We start from the raw sequence: 23,540 nt of genomic DNA on the forward strand, positions 1-23,540 counted from the left end.
GAGCCACTGCGATAGCTATACGGGCAGCGATCATACGGCACTTCTGTTCACAATAGGTGAGCCACTTGCCAGGACGTCAACCTTGTGGAGGGAATCGTATCGGCTGGATACTTTTGATCCCTCGGCTTTTTCAGAGGCCATTCAGTCTCTGGGCACAATTGATAATGCTGAGGCCAGAGCATGCCAAATCGTGGCCCAACTACAGAGTGCCTGCAATAGCAGCATGTTACGCCGCAAGCAGTTCACGCGACAACAAGAGCCTACGTTGGTGGAATGCACAAATAGGTGACATTCGACGCAAATGGATCCAGGCGAGAAGAAGCTATCAACGGGATCGCGGTAGGTCTAGGTTTTTTGAAACAATTAGTTTACCAGGCAGTTAAAAGACAGTTGAAGAAGGCAATTCGGGCAAGCAAAAGAGAATGTTAGAGTTGTGTGACTCAGCTGAATACGACCCCTGGGGCAGAGTATACAAGATAGTAGTTAAAAGACTATACGCAGGTAAACAGGTGCAGCCTACGGCTCGCTTGGAGCTTAAATCGATTGTGGAAACGCTCTTCACAGAAAGATTAAGCTCCATTCATGCCCCTGAGTCCGAGTCTGCTGATCAACGGGCTCAACGAGCACTCAAATTGTTCTAGTTACAGACGAAGAAATCTTAGTAGCTCTCAGAGGTCTTAAATCTAACACAGCTTCAGGGCCGGACGGGATCACAAATCGTGCGCTAAAGCTAGCCCTCGCCTTGCACCCTAGTACGTTTGCCGAATTATACAACGAATGTTTAAGTCAGGAGACGTTCCCTGCAGCATGGAAAACCCAGAACCTGGTATTACTACCCAAGGCTGGCAAACCACCAGAGGAGTCATCTTCGTATAGACCAATTTGTCTCTTAGACAGTATGGGAAAGGTGCTTGAGAAACTGATTGGCTCTAGACTGGACCAATTTGGTTTCCGGAAGGCTCGGTCAACAACAGATGCGCTAGAAAAAGTTGATGGCCTGGCAACTTCCGCCATCCAAGGCACCAGATGGAGGCACGGGACGAAGCAATACTGCATCATCGCGACCCTGGACGTTAAAAACGCCTTCAACACAGCTAGTTGGGATATGATACTGGATGCGCTATCACAATATAATATCCCTAAATATCTAAAAGAGATAATAAAGAGCTACTTCAGAGGAAGAACACTGGTATACAACACGAGTGAGGGTCCCCAAACTCATACAGTGTCAGCTGGAGTACCCCAAGGCTCAGTGCTGGGGTCTCTCCTATGGAATATCATGTACGACGGCGTACTGCGGTTGGAAGTACCATCAGGTGTGCACACCATTGGCTTTGCTGATGATGTGGCCGTCGTCGCCATAGGCAAGGAGCTTAAAGATACAGAGGATATGTGCAGCAAAAGTATCAATCTATGTGCTAGAGGCACACAAAACCGAAGTCGTCTTAGTCAGCAGTTGCAAAAGTGTGGAAACTGCCAATAGAAAGATCGGCAGCGTAACCATTGCATCAAAGAGGGCGATAAAGTATCTTGGCGTCCTGATAGACACAAAATTAACTTTCCGCGAGCACCTAGAAGTTATATTTTGCTAGAGAGTAAGTTAGGCAATAAGTAGAATAAGCATTCGTTTGTAAAATAGCGCTAAGTAGTTAATAAGTAGACGTAAGTGTTATAGCAGCTAGTTCTGGAACATAAGCAGGAATTCAAATTAGTGGGCGGCTACGTGCAAGATTTAGTTAGTTTTGAGCTCTTGGAGTGAGCAGTAGTTAGTAATGAGCTCTCGGAGTGAGCAGACGTTAACAAAAAATCAAATCGGTGAAGAGACATTAGGATTAAGGCTGAGTTTGGGAGCTTTATAATAAAGTAAGCATGCATATGTAGAAATGGTCGTGTATTATTTTGTAGTTAGTTCATATAACATTTTGACTTTTGACACTAACTGCAATTAACTATAACAACACTAACTAGTAGTTTGAACGTGGTTACGACCCGTTCGCCAGAAGGGTAAATCTCTGGCAGTGAAAATCGCGTGGTCTGTGAGTGAACGCCGGTGGCGACGCTGGGCGTTCCTCGACCCGCGATCTACCATTTTTAGTGGCCCCGCTAACTCCCCACAGCACGCCTTCGCAGCCTCGACCCCAGCAATCTAGAGTGCGCTTGATCGCGCCACTCGATTGCTGTCGACCTCCCAGGTCTCCAACACTGTACGTCCCGTAGTAGCTTATAAATTTCTTGTAAGTTATGGCCCTGGGCAGACTGAGACTCTGACCCTGGCTGGAAAATTAATGTACAGTCATAAAAAGGCAGCTGATTCTTGTAGAGATCTCTTAAGAATTATGCTTAACACGCGAGGACGAAAAAAGCAACGACGTCTCCTTCTAATGATCGTCATTAGGTGCGTCATCTTCTATGCTGCGCCAATATGGGCAAGAGCGATGGCAACGCCGAGCTACAGCCGGGGCATTTGCGACACCTACAGACCGTGCGCAATCAAAGTCTGCTGCGCGTTCAGAACGGTCTCTGACGACGCGGCGCTCGTCATAGCCGGCATGGTGCCACTGGAGTACCTGGTCACCGAAGCCGTGGAACGGAATGTACACGAGCCTCTACGACGCAACGACATTAGAGTGAAGAGCATTTCACGAAAGCAAAGAAGGTGGAGCAGATCAACTAAAGGGCGGTGGACACATACTCTCATCCCGGAGCTTGAGCCATGGGTAAACCGCAAACACGGCGAGGTTAATTTTTATCTTTCACAGATTCTTTCAGGACGGGTGCTTTCGCCGCGTAGACATAAATTTTTGTCTTTAGACTTTATAGAATCATATTTCAGCGCTCCAGCTGTAAAACTCTTGGAGATACAGCTTTATCCGATTTGTCACGCCCCCAATGGGCTTAGATATATCCGCCATAGCTCGTGATCTTGGGTGGTCGATGTGGATCTATATTCCCCTAGAGGGCGGATCGGGAAAATTTTAACACTTTATAAATCGGAGATATACACGAGCATGTGTTCCAAATTTCAAGTCTCTAGCTTCAATAGCGCCGAAATAAATTGCGTTCATACGGACAGACGGACGGACAGCAAGACGGACGTTGCACAAGACTAATATACTAATTCACTTTCGTAAATGAGTATAAAAATACCCATTTAGTATGGCTAAAATTTCAATTTCGTTCGATGTATTTAAAAATATAATGAAATACAAAACTCATTCAATAAAATATAAAAATATTTTGAAACAATTAAAAAAATTAACATAAGTTGCGCTGCTCGGGATTCGAACCCGTGACCTCTCGATCGAGCGCCACGCAGCTACTCACTACGCCACCTCACTTTCGGAAGCCGTTTTGGCAAAACTGAAATAAATTTACTGCTGCAGCACCACCTAGCAAAACTAAACCAAACTAACTGCTGATGTGATTCTAAGAATCTGCTATAATAACCTAACTATCAAAAAAGCACATTAAGTATGGTTAAAATTTCAATTTCGGTGTATTTAAAAATATAAATTAAATAGAAAAAAAATAAATGAAAACAAAAATATTTTGAAACAATTAAAAAAAATTACCATCAGCTGCACCGATCGGAATTCGAACCGCGACTTCTCGATCGAGCGTCATGCCGCTAACACCCTACGCCACCTCACTTTTGGAAGTTGCGCTGGCAAAACTCAAATAGATTCACTGCTGCAGCGCCATCTACCAAAACTAAACCAAACTAACAGCTGATGTGATTCAAAAAATGTTCTAGAAAAACTTTGATTGTCTGTGTGCACACATATACGAATCTGTTGTAGCTGGTGCACGTGCGTTTGTTACATAAATGGCCAATGGATTATTATACCCTGAACCCATTGAAAATGGGAAATCAGGGTATAATGGTTTTGTTGAAATGTATGTAACAGGCAGAAGGAGGCGTGGCAGACCCCACAAAGTATATATATTCTTGATCAGGGCGACGAGCTGAGTCGATTTGGCCGTGTCCGTCTGTCTGTCCGTCCGTCTGCCCGTCTGTCCGTATGTTTGAACGCGTCGATTTCCGAAGATATAAGAGCTAGAGACTTCAAATTTTTTGTAAAATGTTCGTAATTACAGCGCGGATATCGAGTTTATCATTAAAAATCGATAACTCATCCCGATCTTTTTTTATCGATAAAAAACCTTATCGAAAACCAGTTATAAAATTATATCTTCTACACCTTTATTGCTAGAGTCTCCAAATTTTTAATGTATGCTTACATGCAATTTATACAATTTCGGTTCTTGTTAAAATTTACCCCCCACCACTAAGTTCACCCCCTCACCATCACATTTGTAAAAAGCGTATTTCAAATACTAGAGACTTGTGCTTTGGCAATTACATGCATATCCATGTTATAATCATAATCTGAAAGTTTCGTGAAGATCGTACGTCCACAACACACACACATACACATACATACACAAACACATACACACATACACAAACACATACACACACAAGCACCCACGCATAAACACGCATGGGCGCAGTGTGCGCTTACTATGAGAACTTAATTGCTTAATAACTTTTTTTGTGGACATACGATCTTCATAAAACTTTCAGATTATGATTATAACATGGACATGCATGTAATTGCCAAAGCACAAGTCTCTAGTATTTGAAATACGCTTTTTACAAAAGTGAGGGTGAGAGGGTGAATTTAAGGGTGGGGGGTAAATGTTAACAAAAACCAAAATTGTATAAATTGCATATAAGCATACATTAAAAATTTGGAGACTCTAGCAATAAAGGTGTAGAAGATATAATTTTATAACTGGTTTTCGATAAGGTTTTTTATCGATAAAAAAAGATCGGGATGAGTTATCGATTTTTAATGATAAACTTGATATCCGCGCTGCAATTACGGACATTTAAAAAAAAATTTGAAGTCTCTAGCTCTTATATCTTCTGAAATCGACACGTTCATACATACGGACAGACGGACGGACAGACAGACGGACAGGGCCAAATCGACTCAGCTCGTCGCCCTGATCAAGAATATATATACCTTGTGGGGTCTGCCACGCCTCCTTCTGCCTGTTACATACATTTCAACAAAACCAGTATACCCTGATTTCCCATTGAAAATGGGTTCAGGGTATAAAAAGAAAAAGGAAAGTATTAAATAGTTGATAATGAAAAGAGAAAGAAAGAAGAAAACAAAGAAACGCACTGTGCAAAGAATAATCCCTAGTGCACACAGGTAAATGACGATGGTGTCTAGTTGTTCGAAACGGAACCGAAAAATTTAGGCGACTCAACAAAGAGGACGAATCAATATCACCGCTAATAAATTTATGCAGAAAAACAATTCCTAAAATTGTTCTACGATTGGTTAGCGATGGAAGATCGATGAGCTGAAGCCTACTGTGAGAAGGCGGTAATCGTAAATTACTGCCCCATCTAAGATCTCTTAAGGTAAAGAGAAGAAACTGTTTTTGAACCGATTCGATACGATCCTGACGCAGTTTATGCTGCGGAGACCATACAACTGAGCAATACTCTAAGATACACAAGCAAAATAAATAATTGCTTGGTAATAAAGTTCTTTAAACTCATTAGACCAACGTTTAATAAAGCCAAGCACACTTTTGGCCTCATTAAAATATGAAGATTAAAATTTAGTTTACAGTCAAATAACACACCAAGATCTTTGATTGTAAAGATGCGTCGTAAGGAAATAATCAACAATTAGAGGAAAGGTCATTGTCATACACTTTGAGCAATGTAAGTTCAGCAACAACCCAAAGTTGGAATGCATTTAGGTCATTTTGAAGATGAAGATGCCCATTTGCACTCGGATACGGAAGGCAAAGTTTTACATCATCCGCATACATAAATATAGTAGAATAAGAAATACAGCTAGGAAGGTCATTTATAAAAAAACGGGATAAGAGCACCGGTTACCCTGAGATACACCAGATGAAACAAAGATAAGCTTAGAAATAGCTGTTCTCAGCAAGACTCTTTGGGTTCTACCCATTAAATAGGATGAAATCCAAGACACAAGTCTAGGTGAAAATCCTAAGCGTTCAAGCTTTAGAATTACTATGTGATGATGTGCTGAGTCAAATGGTTTACTAAAGTCAGTATAAATAACATCAGTTTGAATTTTTTTAGAAAAGCTGTCATTAACAAGCGAAGTAAATTCAAGTAAAGTAGAGGACATTGATTTATTTTGAACAAAACCATGTTGAGATGGTAGAATAATCGATTTGCAAAAATGCTGTAAAGCCGATGTTTTACTTTTCTCAAATAACTCCGAAGTAGCAGATAACTTCGCAACGCCTCTATAATTAGAAATATCAGATCGTCACCCTTTTTTATAAAGGGAAATGATGAAAGATTCCTTCCGAATGGAAGGAAACACAGACGTATCTATTAGATACTATCTAAGGACAAGTTAAACAATTTTAGTAATTGTGACTGAAGAGAAACATTGCACTCTTTAATCACACAACTAGGAATATTATTGGCACCGGGAGAGAAAGATGATTTCAATGTCCTAATGGCTGCAGCCAGAGAGGCTGAAGTAACTTTAGGAGTATTTATATACCCATATTCAGGAAATGAATATGGATATGAGTTTCTGTAGAGATCAGCAGAAGAATAAGTAGATTGAAAAAAATCTGCAAATAGATCAGAGGAATCCTGGTCATTGCAAGTTTTTTCACCACCTAGGACAAATGAGGACGGCGAACTAGAAGATTTACGCTTTACGTTAGCAAATGATTAAAATTGTTTAGGATCTCGAGAAAACTAACGTTTGCAACGTATAATTTTCATAACGAGAATTTAAAAGATTGAAATTTGACTTGGCAATGGAATATTTAGACCAGTCAACACTTGAATCAGACTTTAGTTTTAATGTTTCTTAAGGTCGAAAGAGTCTTGGTAAACCAAGGTGGCTTATTTGAAACTGGCGAAATACGGCAGAGTTTAGGGTGGTATAAAAAATCGATGCTGCTAAATTAATATCAACCGACTCATATAAAATAGACCAGTTAGTTTAATTAATTAATTCATTGAGCAAAACAAAATTGCATTACGATAACAGCGACTAAGTCTAGAAGGCAAAGGAGTATTAGTGAGAGGATTATCATCAGTTAATAAAACCTCTAAAGTGGGGTGATGTATATCCTCTGGTAAGCAGAAAGGAGTTGATCTCACGACTTTAATGAGCGAATCATGATTGATGATGATATGTCCCGGAATGGGATCCGGCCTAGATGGTCACCCTAATATATATTCTCGATCAAGACGACGAGCTGAGTCGATATAGCCCTGTCCGTCTGTCCGTCCGTCCGTATGAGTCATGTCTATACCATAGGCAGTACAAGTTTATCTTGTTTTTTCGATAACTCATTCGATAATTTTTTTGTCGAGAATAATCGAAAAATCGACTTTGTTCTTTCAGCCTAATTTGAAAACTTTTAGATCTAGAGATTTACTGTGTATGTACAGTTGATCCATACAAAGATTTTGTAATTTACAGATTTTGGATACCACGCCCCCTTTGCCCCCAATTTGTAAAAAACGTATTTCAAGTACTATCGACTTGTGTTTTGGAATGTACACACATTTTAGCCATATGATTACGCTCTGAAAGTTTCAAGTCTATCTACAAGAGCAATTATTCAACTAACATATTCTTATATTGCCCACACTGCAGCGCAGCCCAAACGTTGTCGCTGCTAACTGCGCAGTCAGCAGAGCGCGTGATATACGTGCGTCTGTATGCATGTGTGCATAAAAGAAGTGCAGAATGATTAGAATATCAGCTTGGAGGGTTCAGGGTATCTCTTAGTCGAGCAGTCTCGACAGAAGCATTTTTACTTGTTTTAATATCAAATTACTATCTATGGCTGACCTTGCTTTGATTTTGCATTCCGCTGCGCACATCTGTGTATACGTGATTATTTTCATATCAGTACAAAAAATATCACAGTAACCGCTTGATTAAGCACATATTGATTTTCAATCAAATAAAAGATGTTTGTTCAAAATTATTTGTAGTTAGTCTCTCGATTGATATTATTCAAGCAAAAATAGGCGGTGACCAAGTCGCCAGAAATAAAAGGTTGAAAGCGTGTGCCCTCATTATAGTTGGGATTTCTTAGATCAGCAGTTATTGATAAATATTATCATGAGTTCCCTACTGGCCTACTAAGTCTCAATATAATGGGAGTAAAAACCTCAGTTCAATTAATTTAATTTTAAAATAAATTCAAAACTTTAAGTGAATAAAATATCCCATTTTTATTGTAATCTAAGCGTTGATCAAAATTGTGTTAAAATAAAATTTTTGAGTTGAAAAAATATTTAGTTTATTTTATAATCTTATAAAAACGCAAAATATTTAAGAAATGTAAAAGTTTTTTTTTATTATGACATAGTTTTCCAAAAATATCCACAGTGGTCTTATTATCGGCAATAATAGAAAAATAGTTGTCAAAAGTACATAGTATAAGTCGATTAATAAGCAAAAATAAAAGTAGATTTTACGAAACATAATTATAACTAAACTAACTAGCTTAAGGGAAATTTAACATCAGCTTTAATAGATCCAGAATTATGAACAACTGACACGCATAAACGTTCATTGTAGCTCAAATCAAGTAGTAACTAAAAAATAGAGATTATATGCAAATATTATTATATTTTACAATATAATACTTACCTTCGGGGTAACGAAAAGATATTGCGCGGACCCATCCTTCGTAGCCTCCTTTAAAAGTAAATTAAAAATGTGACGCTCGTTTTTAGCGTCCATACCTTGATTAATCTCATCAACGCATCTAGAAAATATAAATATTATGTACGATTATTTAGAGATGCTATGTAAAAAGCTGTATTTTATCGACACTCAAATTTCTTACATACTTTGTTACCAAAATGTAGGCATTTTATGAATTTAGCAATGTAATCGGTGTATTTTTAAACCATTGAAATCACAAAAATATGATTAAGTAAAAATATTCAATGGTTCACAACTTATTTCAACCAGCATCTAAAAAACAAGTCAGAAATCTCTAGTCGAAACTGCTCAACTACGAAATCCCATGAACCAAGCATGAGTGACTGATATTTAAAATAAAAAATTTTTTAAAATACGAAAGGTTTCTTTTCTTGTAAAATAGTAAGTGTTCTTCACACAGATAATAAAAGTAAAAAACAACATTCGTTGTTATAGTAAGGAAATTGCTAAACTGATGAACATATCTCTTAATAAAATGTAAACACATGGATGTCCATCGAAAACCAAGGGTCATTGCATCCGAAATGGATAATATTTTTAACGCTTCTTCAACTAGGAGAAGACTAAAAATGGCTAGACTACCATGTAGAAAAAATTATTCCATTGATGCGCACCATGAGACAAATAATTTGCTAAATACCACATCACATGGGAAGGATCTGATGGTCAAACAAGTAAGAAAGCTCTAGTCGAGACTGCTCGACTACGAGATCCCCTGAACCCTTGGAGCAATAGATATTTCAATAATTTTTCGCGACTTTTAGCTTACACAAGAAACACGCACACACACACACAGACAGGCACGTACGCACACACAGGCACACATACACACACACGCATACAGACACATATACACAAACACACACGCATACTCACACAAACGCATACACACACACACATACACAAACACATACACACACAAGCACCCACGCATAAACACGCATGGGCTGCAGTGTGCGCTTACTATGAGAACTTAATTGTTTAATAACTTTTTTTATGGACGTACGATCTTCATGAAACTTTCAGATTATGATTATAACATGAATATGCATGTAATTGCCAAAGCACAAGTCTCTAGTATTTGAAATACGCTTTTTACAAAAGTGAGGGTGAGAGGGTGAATTTAAGGGTGGGGGGTAAATGTTAACAAAAACCAAAATTGTATAAATTGCATATAAGCATACATTAAAAATTTGGAGACTCTAGCAATAAAGGTGTAGAAGATATAATTTTATAACTGGTTTTCGATAAGGTTTTTTATCGATAAAAAAAGATCGGGATGAGTTATCGATTTTTAATGATAAACTTGATATGCGCGCTGTAATTACGGACATTTTAAAAGAAATTTGAAGTCTCTAGCTCTTATATCTTCTGAAATCGACGCGTTCATACATACGGACAGACGGACAGACGGACGGACGGACAGACGGACAGACGGACAGACAGACGGACAGGGCCAAATCAACTCAGCTCGTCACCCTGATCAAGAATATATATACTTTGTGGGGTCTGCCACGCCTCCTTCTCCCTGTTACATACATTTCAACAAAACCATTATACCCTGATTTCCCATTGAAAATGGGTTCAGGGTATAAAAATGTGGCGTAATAATCTATTCAGCGGTGAAACCAAAATTTCCCTTGTTGGAAATGACTATTCCAGACATGCAAGATTCCCTAAAAGCAAAGAATTTGATACTCGCTTCACAAAAAAGCAGTAAAGCATGGTGGTGGAAACATCATGGTGTGGGGATGTTTCTCTTAATATGGAGTAATCGGTTAATTGATTTAGTTTTTTTCATCCTAATTTAAATAATATTAGACGTAGAGACTATAGACTCATTGTGTATATACATTTAATGGACATAAAGATTTTGTAATTTACAGATTTTGGATCACGTCCCCTTCGCCGCCCTATTCCTAAAACAACAAGTAAAAAAGCTCTAGTCGAGACTGCTCGACTACGAGATCCCCTGAACCCTTGGAGCAATAGATATTTCAATAATTTTTCGCGTCTTTCAGCTTACACAAGAAACACGCACACACACACAGGCACATACGCACACACAGGCATACATCCACACACACGCATACAGACTCACATACACACACACACACACGCATACATACACATACACACACACACACATACACAAACACATACACACACATACACAAACACATACACACACAAGCACCCACGCATAAACACGCATGGGCTGCAGTGTGCGCTTACTATGAGAACTTAATTGTTTAATAACTTTTTTATGGACGTACGATCTTCATGAAACTTTCAGATTATGATTATAACATGGATATGCATGTAATTGCCAAAGCACAGTAGTCTCTAGTATTTGAAATACGCTTTTTACAAAAGTGATGGTGAGGGGGTGAATTTAGAGGTGGGGCTACATTTTAACAAAAACCGAAATTGTATAAATTGCATATACATTAAAATTGCATACATTAAAAATTTGGAGACTCTAGCAATAAAGGTGTAGAAGATATAATTTTATAGCTGGTTTTCGATAAGGTTTTTTATCGATAAAAAAAGATCGGGATGAGTTATCGATTTTTAATGATAAACTTGATAAGCGCGCTGTAATTACGGAAATTTAAAAAAAAATTTGAAGTCTCTAGCTCTTATATCTTCTGAAATCGACGCGTTCATACATACGGACGGACGGACAGGGCCAAATCGACTCAGCTCGTCGCCCTGATCAAGAATATATATACTTTGTGGGGTCTGCCACGCCTCCTTCTGCCTGTTACATACATACTTTCAACAAAACCATTATACCCTGATTTCCCATTGAAAATGGGTTCAGGGTATAAAAAATCATTTCATATTCAGACCACGAAATTGCATCGTTCGTAGAGCTATGTCTCACACTCACACTGATTTCGTTGTGCTATTTTTCATTACCCTAGCCAGAAAATACCGAGCCGATCGAATACGAAGTTGATTGGTACCTACTAGACAGATTTTTCGTTGTTGAAAAACTTTGATCTACATGTCTAGTCTATGTGTTGTTTGGTTAGTGATTAAACACAATAAAGTTAAATTTAAAGGAGTGTACATTGATACCCAAAATTTTGTTTATGTGTATGTGTATATTGAAATAAGCTGCGAACCATTGTATATAACAGGCCGTCTATCTATATGAATGCTGACATCACGTAAGCTAGATTTACTATTGTACATGCGTATATACCATAATCAGTACGAGCTAAGCATTCATTTTTATCCGATTAGTTTGTGATCAATGATAATCGGTAGATTGGTATCGTTTTTTAAGCTTTATTTGAATTCACATACACATAGAGAAATTTCTGTGTTGGTCCAGGTAATGAATGCAAAGATTTTAATAAAAATTTTGAAGATATATGATTCTATTAAATTTGATCAAAAATCAAAAATAAATATCTTCGACATATTGACTATAAAATAGAATCTTAGCGATGCGTTGAAGGCGTAAAGGAGAGTTATATAGGAGAGTTAATAAGCCCCAGCAATCTAAGAATCTAATAGCGTGGAGAAAAATCAAATGCGCATTAACACTTTTATTCCTCCTCTTTCATATATTCGAAATAGACTAATCATTTGAAAACCCCGCCAATCTACAATATATTTACCTGAATGGTACTTGTGTAACATGCTGCAATGACAATGAATATATGGCGATGGCCACTGCACGTTCTCCACCAGATTGTATATATTTGTCCAAGGTTTGTAATTTTGCGTCCTTTCTATATTTGACCATTATTTGAATTCCATAAGAATCAAAATCGCTCTGAAAATTGAATATAATAATAAGATATTTTACCATCCCATTGTATATAGTTTAAATGTTTAATATACTGTAAAAAATTCAAAATTTCAGTTATACGACAATGAAATATTATTTTATCAGTGTAAGTGAAAATACAAAGTAGATGAACTATTTTAAGTAATAATATTATTTATGTCAGTTGTTAATACCTTATCCTTTCTTGATAAAATCACTTCGCCAACATACGATAAAGACTCCATAAACTCACTGAACTTTTTGTTTATTGTCTCAATCAATTTTGTGAGTTGTGGTTCCCACTTGTTGTATAAAGTAATCATTACAGCATCTAAATTTTTTTCTTGGGTTGATTTGGCTTCAATTGTTTTCCTTAATTCCTCTACCTCGGCTTGGCGATGTCGAAACTCCGCAATTACCTGTAATACCTTAACATTTATAAATTGATTTCAATTTTTGAGCAGGCTTTTCAAATATCACCTCTGAATTTAAATTTTTCATACAATCTAATCTAGCTTGATAGTCAAGAATTGCTTCATAAATCTGTTCCAGGCTAAGATTTCTTATCTTTTCAAAATCAGTTTTAAATGGAAAATCATTATTTGATGGTAGATTTCCATTGCAGAGGCACCGCAATTCCACAGCTTTAGAGTCGATTTGTTGTGATGTAATTTGTACTAATACTGTCAACCTGTTGACTAATGTCTGAAATACAAATTGATAAATTTACATGTATATTTATTTATTTTGTTTATGTAAATACCACGTACAGAGGCTTTTGAGAACTGATCTTCCCTCTCCTTTAGCTTATTAATTTGAGACGCATGTTGTTGTAAATGGGCCCTTTCCAATATATGATTAACTTTTCTTCCTTCAATTAATTTATCTGTAAGCTTTAACGACTTAAGTATGTTTTGCTCGATTTCAAAAATTGTTCTGAAATCCGATAACACAGAGTTTTGAAATTTTTGTTTGATCTGGTCCAAAGCTAAAAAGGAAAAAAAATAGAGCGAAGCAATTTAAATACATTCAACAAATTTGACCAAATTTTCCTTTACATACTTACAAGCAAATGATTGATTGATAGTGTTCACTTTTGATTGGAGCTTTTTTATTTCATCGGCCAAATTACTAAAATGAGATAATTTCTGTTCAATTTTCTTTTTTTCATCTCCTTCTTGGCGGAGAACAATTTGCAGGCGATCGAATTCATTATCAATGTCTTTTAACGTGTTCCTGATTTTATCCTTCTCTAATATAGCCTTCGCATGTCTGAAAGATTTTTATATTTATATAATTACTAGTTGACCAGGCGAGCTTCGTACCGCCTAACAGTCTCTCTATATATAAAACAAAGTCGGTTTGTTCAAACACTTATAGCTCAAGATATGCTGGACCAATTTTCATGGTTTTGGATTTGTTGGATTTGTCTTCGCCCCGAATATCAGAATATATCTTTAAAATGCTGAAAAATTGAGGAGTACTTGAAAAGTGCGGTATTTTCCCTAAAAGTTCTTTAATTTCGGAGCTGTCAAATTTTTTATCAAAATCAGTAAGTAATGTTGTGTTACCTTTTAGTTGAACTAATGCAGGCTTTGATAAACGTAGAACAAATATACAAAACAAGTAAGAAAGCTCTAGTCGAGACTGCTCGACTACGAGATCCCCTGCACCCTCCCTTTGAGCTAGCTATTTCAATCATTTTTTCGTGTCTTCTAACTTACACAAACACACACACGCATATACACACGCGCAAACACACACACATAACACGGATATACGGATAGATATGTGGGTGAGGGGGTGGATATAAGGGTGAGGGGTAAATTTTAGCAAAAACCGAAATTGTATAATCTGCATATAAATCTACATTACAAATTTGGAAACTTTTGCTTTAAAGTTGTAATTTTATAACTGATTTCCGAAACGTTTTTATATCGATAAAAAAATTGGGGCAAGTTATCGATTTTTAAAGCAAAACTCGATATCCGCGCGGTATACACGGACACTTTACAAAACAAGTAAGAAAGCTCTAGTCGAGACTGCTCGACTACGAGATCCCCTGAACCCTTGGAGTGCTAGCTATTTCAATAATTTTTCGCGTCTTTCAGCTTACACAAGAAACACATACACATACACAAACACATATACACACAAGCACCCACGCATAAACACGCATGGGCTGCAGTGTGCGCTTACTATGAGAACTTAATTGTTTAATAACTTTTTTTGTGGACGTACGATCTTCATGAAACTTTTAGATTATGATTATAACATGAATATGCATGTAATTGCCAAAGCACAAGTCTCTAGTATTTGAAATACGCGTTTTACAAAAGTGAGGGTGAGGGGGTGAATTTAGAAGTGGGGGGTAAATTTTAACAAAAACCGAAATTGTATAAATTGCATATAAGCATATATAAAAAATTTGGAGACTCTAGCAACAAAGGTGTAGAAGATATAATTTTATAACTGGTTTTCGATAAGGTTTTTCATCGATAAAAAAAGATCGGGATGAGTTATCGAATTTTACTGATAAACTCGATATCCGCGCTGTAATTACGAACATTTAACAAAAATTTTGAAGTCTCTAGCTCTTATATCTTCGGAAATCGACGCGTTCAAACATACGGACAGACGGACAGACAGACAGACGGACAGGGCCAAATCAACTCAGCTCGTCACCCTGATCAAGAATATATATACTTTGTGGGGTCTGCCACGCCTCCTTCTGCCTGTTACATACATTTCAACAAAACCATTATACCCTGATTTCCCATTTTCAATGGGTTCAGGGTATAAAAAACTGAGGTCTCTAGCTCTTGTATCTTGTGAAATAGACGCGTTCAAGCATACTGACAGACGGACAGACGGACAGGGCTAAATCAGCTCGTCGCCTTGATCAAGAATATATATACTTTATGGGCTCTGCCACGCCTCTTTCTGCCTGTTACATACGTTTAACCATACCATTAACAAAACCATTATACCCTGATTTCCCATATTCAATGGGTTCAGGATATAAAAACAAGTAAGAACGTTGCAGTCGGGCGATGGCGATTGCAGAAGACTCATTCACAGCCCGAACGCTGCCAACCAGAGAGTATATAGTGCAATTGTCAAGTCTAGTGCGCAACAAAAAACAGGGCATGATCCCATTAAAATTGAAAAATCATCGATAGCTATTGCTATGATCATTGAATCATTTCATTCAAATTACATACATATGTATATAATTTATACAAATTTTAACTTTTAATAATATATATTTATATCCATATATTGGATACCGGCTTCAAGCTAGTAGCAGATCAGCGCGATTTTCCTATACATGTGCACACACTCATCGTCTATTCTATGCGTACAGACAGAAGCGCGCCTTTTCTCACATTCTTAGAATTTCGATTGATTTCTGGACTTTCTAGCCGTTACTGTAGTTTTGTCTGATGACGCTGTCTTATTAAGCTATTTTATTTTAGCAACTGGCTGGTAGTGGCGCGGGTGCTAAGGGCTACGCAAGTTATGTTAGAGTAAGAGAGGTCCGAAACCTCTTCGATGTTATTTTTTTTTCATACATATTTCGTTTTTTATAAAATATATATTTTATTCGGAAGGTGCGAGCTTGAATGAATGGCACTTAATACTTTTCGTTTTCTTAGTCGAATAACTTTATAAGTTTAAATTTGTTTCTTCTTAAATAGCCCTCAAATACATAAACGCAAATACATACATATGTATATATGTAAGTCTGCACGCATAGCATCAAGCATTCCAGCGTTATACCCGCGCTCATTTTTATATGTGTTGAATTTCCAGCCGCTACACTGGCTTTTCTTTGCTATTTAACCTAAATTTGAATTCTTACGCTCAAAAAATTTAGAATTCCAGGGTATTTTTCGACATGCCACGCCCCTAAAGAGGCTTAAAAATCATTTTTGGAGCATCGATAGAGGAGGCTACCAGTAACTCAACTATCCAAATTTGAAGCTTCTAGCTCTTAAACTGTAGGAGATATAAACTTTTGCGGTTTGCCATGGCGTAGATATATAATTTTTTCACCCATCTTTATAGAATTAAAGCATCAGCTTACGTGCAAAATTTGATTTTCCGATTTGCTACGCCCCTAGTGGGCGGATCGGAAAAATTTTAACACTTTATAAATCGGAGATATACACGAGTATGTGTTCCAAATTTCAAGTCTCTAGCTTCAATAGCGCCGAAATAGATTGCGTTCATACAGACAGACGAACGGACGGACAGTAAGACGGACATTGCACAAAACCAATATACTCTTTCACTTTCGTGAATGAGTCTAAAAAATCATTGAAAGTTTTGTTGTTCAGGTTGGGATACACTCTGATTAATTTATTAATCGGATTTTCATTCAAGCACCTTGTGGTAAGCGACATTCTTCGTTTTTTGGTCAGGTGCAAGAACAAATAATGCGGATGGTTTGCCAACACGTGAGCATGCCACGTACAATTAGCCATGAGAAAAACACGCATTTTCTAGATCGAGGCCACAAATAGTCATGGCGAAGGCAAGACGAATCGGGAATTGAATTCGTTTTAAACTCAAAGGGCATATCTGTTGGGATCATCGAAATCCTTGGAATAAGAACTTCCTCATCTTTAAATTTTCACACTGCTCATCAGTTTTCTTATCACCAAACGCGTTCCATTGCACAGTTTTGATTGGTTTAAATTTCTAAGCATGATAACTACCTAGCCAACCCTCAGTTGTAGTGACAAACCAAAAACATCCAAGGAGTTCAAAAATTCAGTTTGATAATTAGTGGCTTCTTCTTCGTTTGTTACACAGTCGATAGATTTGATTTTAACACAGAGTACCTACGATTTGATTTTGAATTATAAAATTTAGGTCATCCACATCTTTATTTTTAACCGCCGAAATTGCTCGCTCACTTAACCATTTAGTATTTTTGTGGTTAATGATATGCGGAAATACTTTGTTGATAAGCTCATCTTTTGATGAGATGAAATTGCAAAAATTTAGAGGAAATTAAATTAAACCGCTCTAGAGATCATCAGCACATAGATCCTTCAACAATGCAACTTTCATATTTACAAACAGTTGAAGTTTGTTTACATATCGCCACAAATTTGATGCTTTAGGGCATGCGTTTATTTCGCCGGCAGCAGTAGATCTTGGAATTACTGGTAGGGTTCGTCGGAAATCGCCAGATAATAATATCATTGACCCGCCAAAACATCTCGAGTCATTGCGCAGATCTTTTAATGTTCTATTGCTTCCCGGAAAACGTTGCTTTGCCCTATCCATGATTTCTAGGGAACATGTTGTACTTAAATACAAAATATCTTATTAACTATAAGTGTGTGGGAATGCAGTTGTAGTCGAAACCGTTGTAAACAACCGAAGTATGTTTTATCGTATATATTAAATTCTCGTGTAGCGATGTTTGTTGCCAAATTCCTCCGAAACGGTTCGACCGATCCTCAGAAATTTTGTGTGTAGGTCGGGTAGCTCTGAACAAATCATTGCGGAATTGAATTGTTGACCATTTGCAGCGGTATTTTTAACTATTTCCGTTACTCCAAACGATGTCACTTAAAAACATTCAATTGAATTTTCGAATTGACTGCAAGCCCAGCGAAGAATCAGGTTTAGTCCCAATAAGGAAGCCGTGCAATAGTTCCGGCGGTGTTTCGATTTCTGGGTTTTACTTTTCTTGATGAGCAACACATCTCGATCGGCTCATTTATAAATTTAAAGGCATAGCAGTGCGGGCATTCTTTGTCCTATGTACCAATGACCACTATGGAATGGGCGTAATATTCAACATACTAAAATGCTAGGTGAAGAAATGAATGTGCTGTAAATGCTCGATTTACTTGTTGACGTTGTCAGTCAATTCCTCTACGGCTGTTGACTACGAATCTGCGCGCTTCTCTTCGTTCTAATTGTCTGCTGGTTTCCCTCATCTTGTGCTTCTTGCGATTGTCATGCATGTAACTGCGCCATGCATACATGGACATCTGCATTGCTTTGTTGCCTTTCTTCATCTGATCTTTGTGCTCTTCTATCTTGCATGCCTCTAGATTTGAGTGTGCTACGACTAAAATTAAATTAATTAATAATTAATTAATAATAATAATAAAATGTGCATGAATAATTTTTGTACATGAGAGCATCACCGAAAACTGTCACTGTTATCAAGCCTACTGATTAAATTTTCAATGACAATACAAGGATCCTCAATAGCAATAGGGAAAATAACGCATTTTTCAAGTATTCGTCAATTTTTCACTATTTTTTAAAAATATTCTGCTATTCGAGGCGGAGACAAATCCAACAAATCCAAAACCATGAAAATTGGTCCAGCAGATCTCGAGCTATAAGTGTTTGAACAAACCCGACTTTGTTTTATATATATAGATTATAGATTATATTATATATACTTATTATATTGTATTAATTAAATTATTATTATATTATTAATTAATTATATTAAATTATTAAGGCCCTACAAACTAATACATAAAATATATTATGATGAACAAATAATAGTCGTCTACTGACTCGTTTGGGCTCGATGAAAAAATAAGTTTTTATACCATAAATTCATTGAAAATGTGAAATCAGGGTATAATGGTTTTGTTAAAATATATGTAACAGGCAGAAGGAGGCGTGGCAGACCCTATGAAGTATATACATATATGATAAGGGCGACGAACTGAGTGGATATTAGAGGCCTACACGAATGCATTTCAAACGCTAAACAGCACATTCGTGTTTTCGTAGTGCTTGCTGTCACACTTCTCGTTTTTTACAAATATTGTAAGCTCAAGCAACGCGGACGAATGAAACAAAACGAGCTATGATTACATACCGAAAAGTTCGGTATGCAAATGCTTGTAAAATAAAGAAGCAACGAACGAAAGAAACGACAAAGCATCATTCAATTTTTGTTGTCGTTTTAGCTATCAGCTAGTATTGCCAGCTTAGACTATTTCAAGCTAGATTTAGCATATTACTATTGAATACACAAACAAATTTTTATTAAGAAATACAACTAATAACAAGTAAGAACGTTGCAGTCGGGCGTTACCGACTGGGGAATACTCATTCACATCCCATCAACAATTTAGTAGTTAAGTTTCGTTCTAATACTGTAGAATATACAGGTTTTTCCGATTTGCCACGCCCCAACTGGGTGTAGACACCTCATTTTTGGTCAGTTTTTAGAAAGAGATAACGTTACCCTAACTGCAAAGTTTGAATGCTTACCCTAAAAAAATGTGAAAATTACAGGGTACTTTTCGATATGCCACGCCCCTAAAGAGGCCTAAAAATTATTTTTGGGGAATCGATAGAGGAGGCTACCAGTAACTCAACTATCCAAATTTGAAGCTTCTAGCTATTATACTTTAGGAGATAAAAACTTTTGCGGTTTGCCACGCCCCCTGTGGGCGGACATATATCCGACAAAACTTTTTGGTCTTGGGTGATCAGTCCGAGTATATATACAAAATTTGAGGTCTCTGCCATCAATAGTGTCCAAAATATAGGAGAATTTAAAAAATCACTATATCTTCAGGTCCGATTTGCCACGCCCCCAACGGGCGTAGACTTATAATTTATCTTCAGACTTTATAGAATCATACCATTAGCTGACGTGCAAAATTTCAGCATTCTAGGTTTATAACTTTAGGAGATACAGTTTTATCCGATTTGCCACGCCCCCAATGGGCGTAGATATATCCGCCATAGCTCGTGATCTTGGGCGGTCAACGCGGACCTACATACCAAGTTTCAGCTTTCTAGCTCTTCAACAAACATGATTTCTGGTATATCGGAAAATGCATTTTCCGATTTGCCACGCCCCTAGTGGGCGGATCGGGAAAATTTTAACACTTTATAAATCGGAGATATACACGAGTATGTGTTCCAAATTTCAAGTCTCTAGCTTCAATAGCGCCGAAATAGATTGCGTTCATACGGACAGACGGACGGACGGACAGACGGACAGACGGACGGACAGCAAGACGGACATTGCACAAAACCAATATACTGATTCACTTTCGTGAATGAGTATAAAAAGATGTTATTCATATAAACGTAATTTTATAAACTTAAAGGATTTCAATATATATTTATATATACAGTACCGAGCAAAAATGATTGAATGTTACAGAACTTTGACTTTCATCACGCATAAAAATTAAACCATCCAAGCAAATACAAAAATTTTGTGTGTTTGTTTATTAGTGTGTTCTTAACAAATACAAAAAAGTTGCAAAGCTAAATTAGCTAAATTCAAAGAATTATAAATAAATTATAAATAAAATAAAGAATTATAAATAAAAAACATAAACTCAATTTTGCACGTTTAAAAAACCTACTAAAAAATAAAAACAACTAAACATTTTTAATATTTGGTGCAAACCCCTTATTAGCAATAAGTTTGTTTAATCTATTTGGCATGCTCTCAGCCAAACTTTGAATCATTTCTTACGGAATTCGACTCCACTCCACGTGCAGTTATTCATGTATGGGAGAGCATGATCTGCTACGGCTCCTACTGCCTGTTTTCACCAAAAAAAAATAAGTTTACCCTGATTTACCATTTTCAATGAGTATTCAAATAAAATAATAGTCATTTTATTCCACACATATGTATGTATATAAATTTTCACATAACCATAATACCCAGATTTTCTAATTTCCATGGGTTAACACACAGACCTGATTGGGTCCAGGGTCTCATTGTAGATCACCATCAATGCTCTTATTTCGTTGCAAATAGTCTTACGACTTACCATTGTTGCTAAACTTTCACTGATTTGCACAGATTTTAAAATTTTTGCATTCTGTATTGCTATATTATTCGCAGACTATAACTAGAAAGTGATTCAGTTACATTGCTTGCATTTGTTCTGGTTTTCTCTTGAGATAAATGTAAGCTTACGCAGCGTTCGAATTAATAGTGGTCAATTTTTTCTTATCTTTTAAGTTAACCGTTTGAATAAATTACTCATATTGTTGTTGTTTTTGGAAATCCAGCAATTTTTTTTTTTCATCGTGAAGAGAATAGAATTCTCTTTAAGGCAAAATGTATTGGTTTGTGTTATCTTTAGTAGTACTGATAATATAGTGTGTTAAACATTGCGCACTGCAAAAAACACATGCTGTTCGAATTAATGGTGGTTTGGGCTCGTATCAATTCTAAATAAAAGGCATCGAGATTTAATCGCGAGATGTATCAAAAAATAATATGGATTAAATACAAAAACAAATAAAGTAAGTCTTACCTTTCCTTAAGAGAATTCAGTTGTTTTAAATCAAGACTTATAAGCTGATTTTTTTTCTTTATTATACTTTCAGTAAGCATAAGGTCAGAACGGTATCGGGAAGACATCACAGAGTACTTTTTATTACCTAATAAAAAATATAAAATGTTGCTTTGATTTATATTTCAAACGCTATGTTATCTTGTTTATCTTTACATTTATTACCGTGCTTATACAAACATTCTCATACATGTATTCAGCTTAAAATACATATTTTAAGAAGATATAATAACAACATTATTAATGTTAAAACAAGTAAGAAAGCTCTAGTCGAGACTGCTCGACTACGAGATCCCCTGAACCCTTGGAGCAATAGATATTTCAATAATTTTTCGCGTCTTTCAGCTTACACAGCTTACACAGCTTACGCACACACAGGCATACATACACACACACGCATACAGACACAAACGCATACACACACACATACACAAACACATACACACACAAGCACCCACGCATAAACACGCATGGGCTGCAATGTGCGCTTACTATGAGAACTTAATTGATTAATAACTTTTTTATGGACGTAGGATCTTCATGAATTCAGACTATGATTATAACATGAATATATAACATGGATATGCATGTAATTGCCAAAGCACAAGTCTCTAGTATTTGAAATACGCTTTTTACAAAAGTGAGGGTGAGGGGGTGAATTTAGAAGTGGGGGGTAAATTATAACAAAAACCGAAATTGTATAAATTGCATATAAGCATACATTAAAAATTTGGAGACTCTAGCAATAAAGGTGTAGAAGATATAATTTTATAACTGGTTTTCGATCAGGTTTTTTATCGATAAACAAGTAAGAAAGCTCTAGTCGAGACTGCTCGACTACGAGATCCCCTGAACCCTTGGAGCAATAGATATTTCAATAATTTTTCGCGTCTTTCAGCTTACACAAGAAACACGCACACACACACACACAGGCATACATACACACACACGCATATAGACACACATACACACACACACGCATACATACACAAACGCATACACACACACATACACATACACACACACATACACAAACACATACACACACAAGCACCCACGCATAAACGCATGGGCTGCAGTGTGCGCTTACTATGAGAACTTAATTGTTTAATAACTTTTTTTATGGACGTACGATCTTCATGAAACTTTCAGATTATGATTATAACAGGGATATGCATGTAATTGCCAAAGCACAAGTCTCTAGTATTTGAAATACGCTTTTTACAAAAGTGAGGGTGAGGGGGTGAATTTAAGGGTGGGGGGTAAATTTTAACAAAAACCGAAATTGTATAAATTGCATATAAGCATACATTAAAAATTTGGAGACTCTAGCAGTAAAGGTGTAGACGATATAATTTTATAACTGGTTTTCGATAAGGTTTTTTATCGATAAAAAAAGATCGGGATGAGTTATCGAATTTTAATGATAAACTTGATATGCGCGCTGTAATTACGGACATTTTAAAAAAAATTTGAAGTCTCTAGCTCTTATATCTTCTGAAATCGACGCGTTCATACATACGGACAGACGGACAGACAGACGGACAGGGCCAAATCAACTCAGCTCGTCGCCCTGATCAAGAATATATATACTTTGTGGGGTCTGCCACGCCTCCTTCTCCCTGTTACATACATTTC

The 23,540-nt window shown here is 36.8% G+C and overlaps 1 protein-coding gene and 1 long non-coding RNA gene across 11 annotated transcripts in view; one reads left to right on the plus strand and one right to left on the minus strand.

Annotated features, from left to right (window-relative positions):
* Positions 1 to 23,540, plus strand: part of LOC149269490 (uncharacterized) — a 178,296-nt gene that overhangs the window by 70,227 nt on the left and 84,529 nt on the right. The window lies entirely within an intron of this gene.
* SMC5 (structural maintenance of chromosomes 5) overlaps positions 8,384 to 23,540 on the minus strand; it is a 54,647-nt gene continuing 39,490 nt past the window's right edge. For 5 of the 10 annotated variants that reach the window (XM_089466641.1, XM_089466645.1, XM_089466642.1 and 2 more), the window contains 8 exons: positions 21,864 to 21,990; positions 13,637 to 13,842; positions 13,341 to 13,558; positions 13,051 to 13,275; positions 12,765 to 12,998; positions 12,419 to 12,576; positions 8,706 to 8,823; positions 8,384 to 8,650 (listed from right to left, as the gene is read on the minus strand). In XM_089466641.1, the coding sequence (XP_089322767.1) occupies positions 8,555 to 8,650; positions 8,706 to 8,823; positions 12,419 to 12,576; positions 12,765 to 12,998; positions 13,051 to 13,275; positions 13,341 to 13,558; positions 13,637 to 13,842; positions 21,864 to 21,990 (1,382 nt within the window). In that variant the 3' untranslated portion in view covers positions 8,384 to 8,554. Of the gene's footprint in view, positions 8,651 to 8,705; positions 8,824 to 12,418; positions 12,577 to 12,764; positions 12,999 to 13,050; positions 13,276 to 13,340; positions 13,559 to 13,636; positions 13,843 to 13,902; positions 14,036 to 21,371; positions 21,778 to 21,863; positions 21,991 to 23,540 lie in introns of those variants that run through there. The other 5 variants (XM_089466643.1, XR_016269660.1, XR_016269661.1 and 2 more) reach the window with 5 other exon arrangements.

The sequence above is a fragment of the Drosophila arizonae genome, chromosome 4, assembly GCF_054131065.1.
Source record: "Drosophila arizonae isolate 15081-1271.41 chromosome 4, UAZ_ARI_1.0, whole genome shotgun sequence".
Classification (NCBI taxonomy): Eukaryota; Metazoa; Arthropoda; class Insecta; order Diptera; family Drosophilidae; genus Drosophila; species Drosophila arizonae.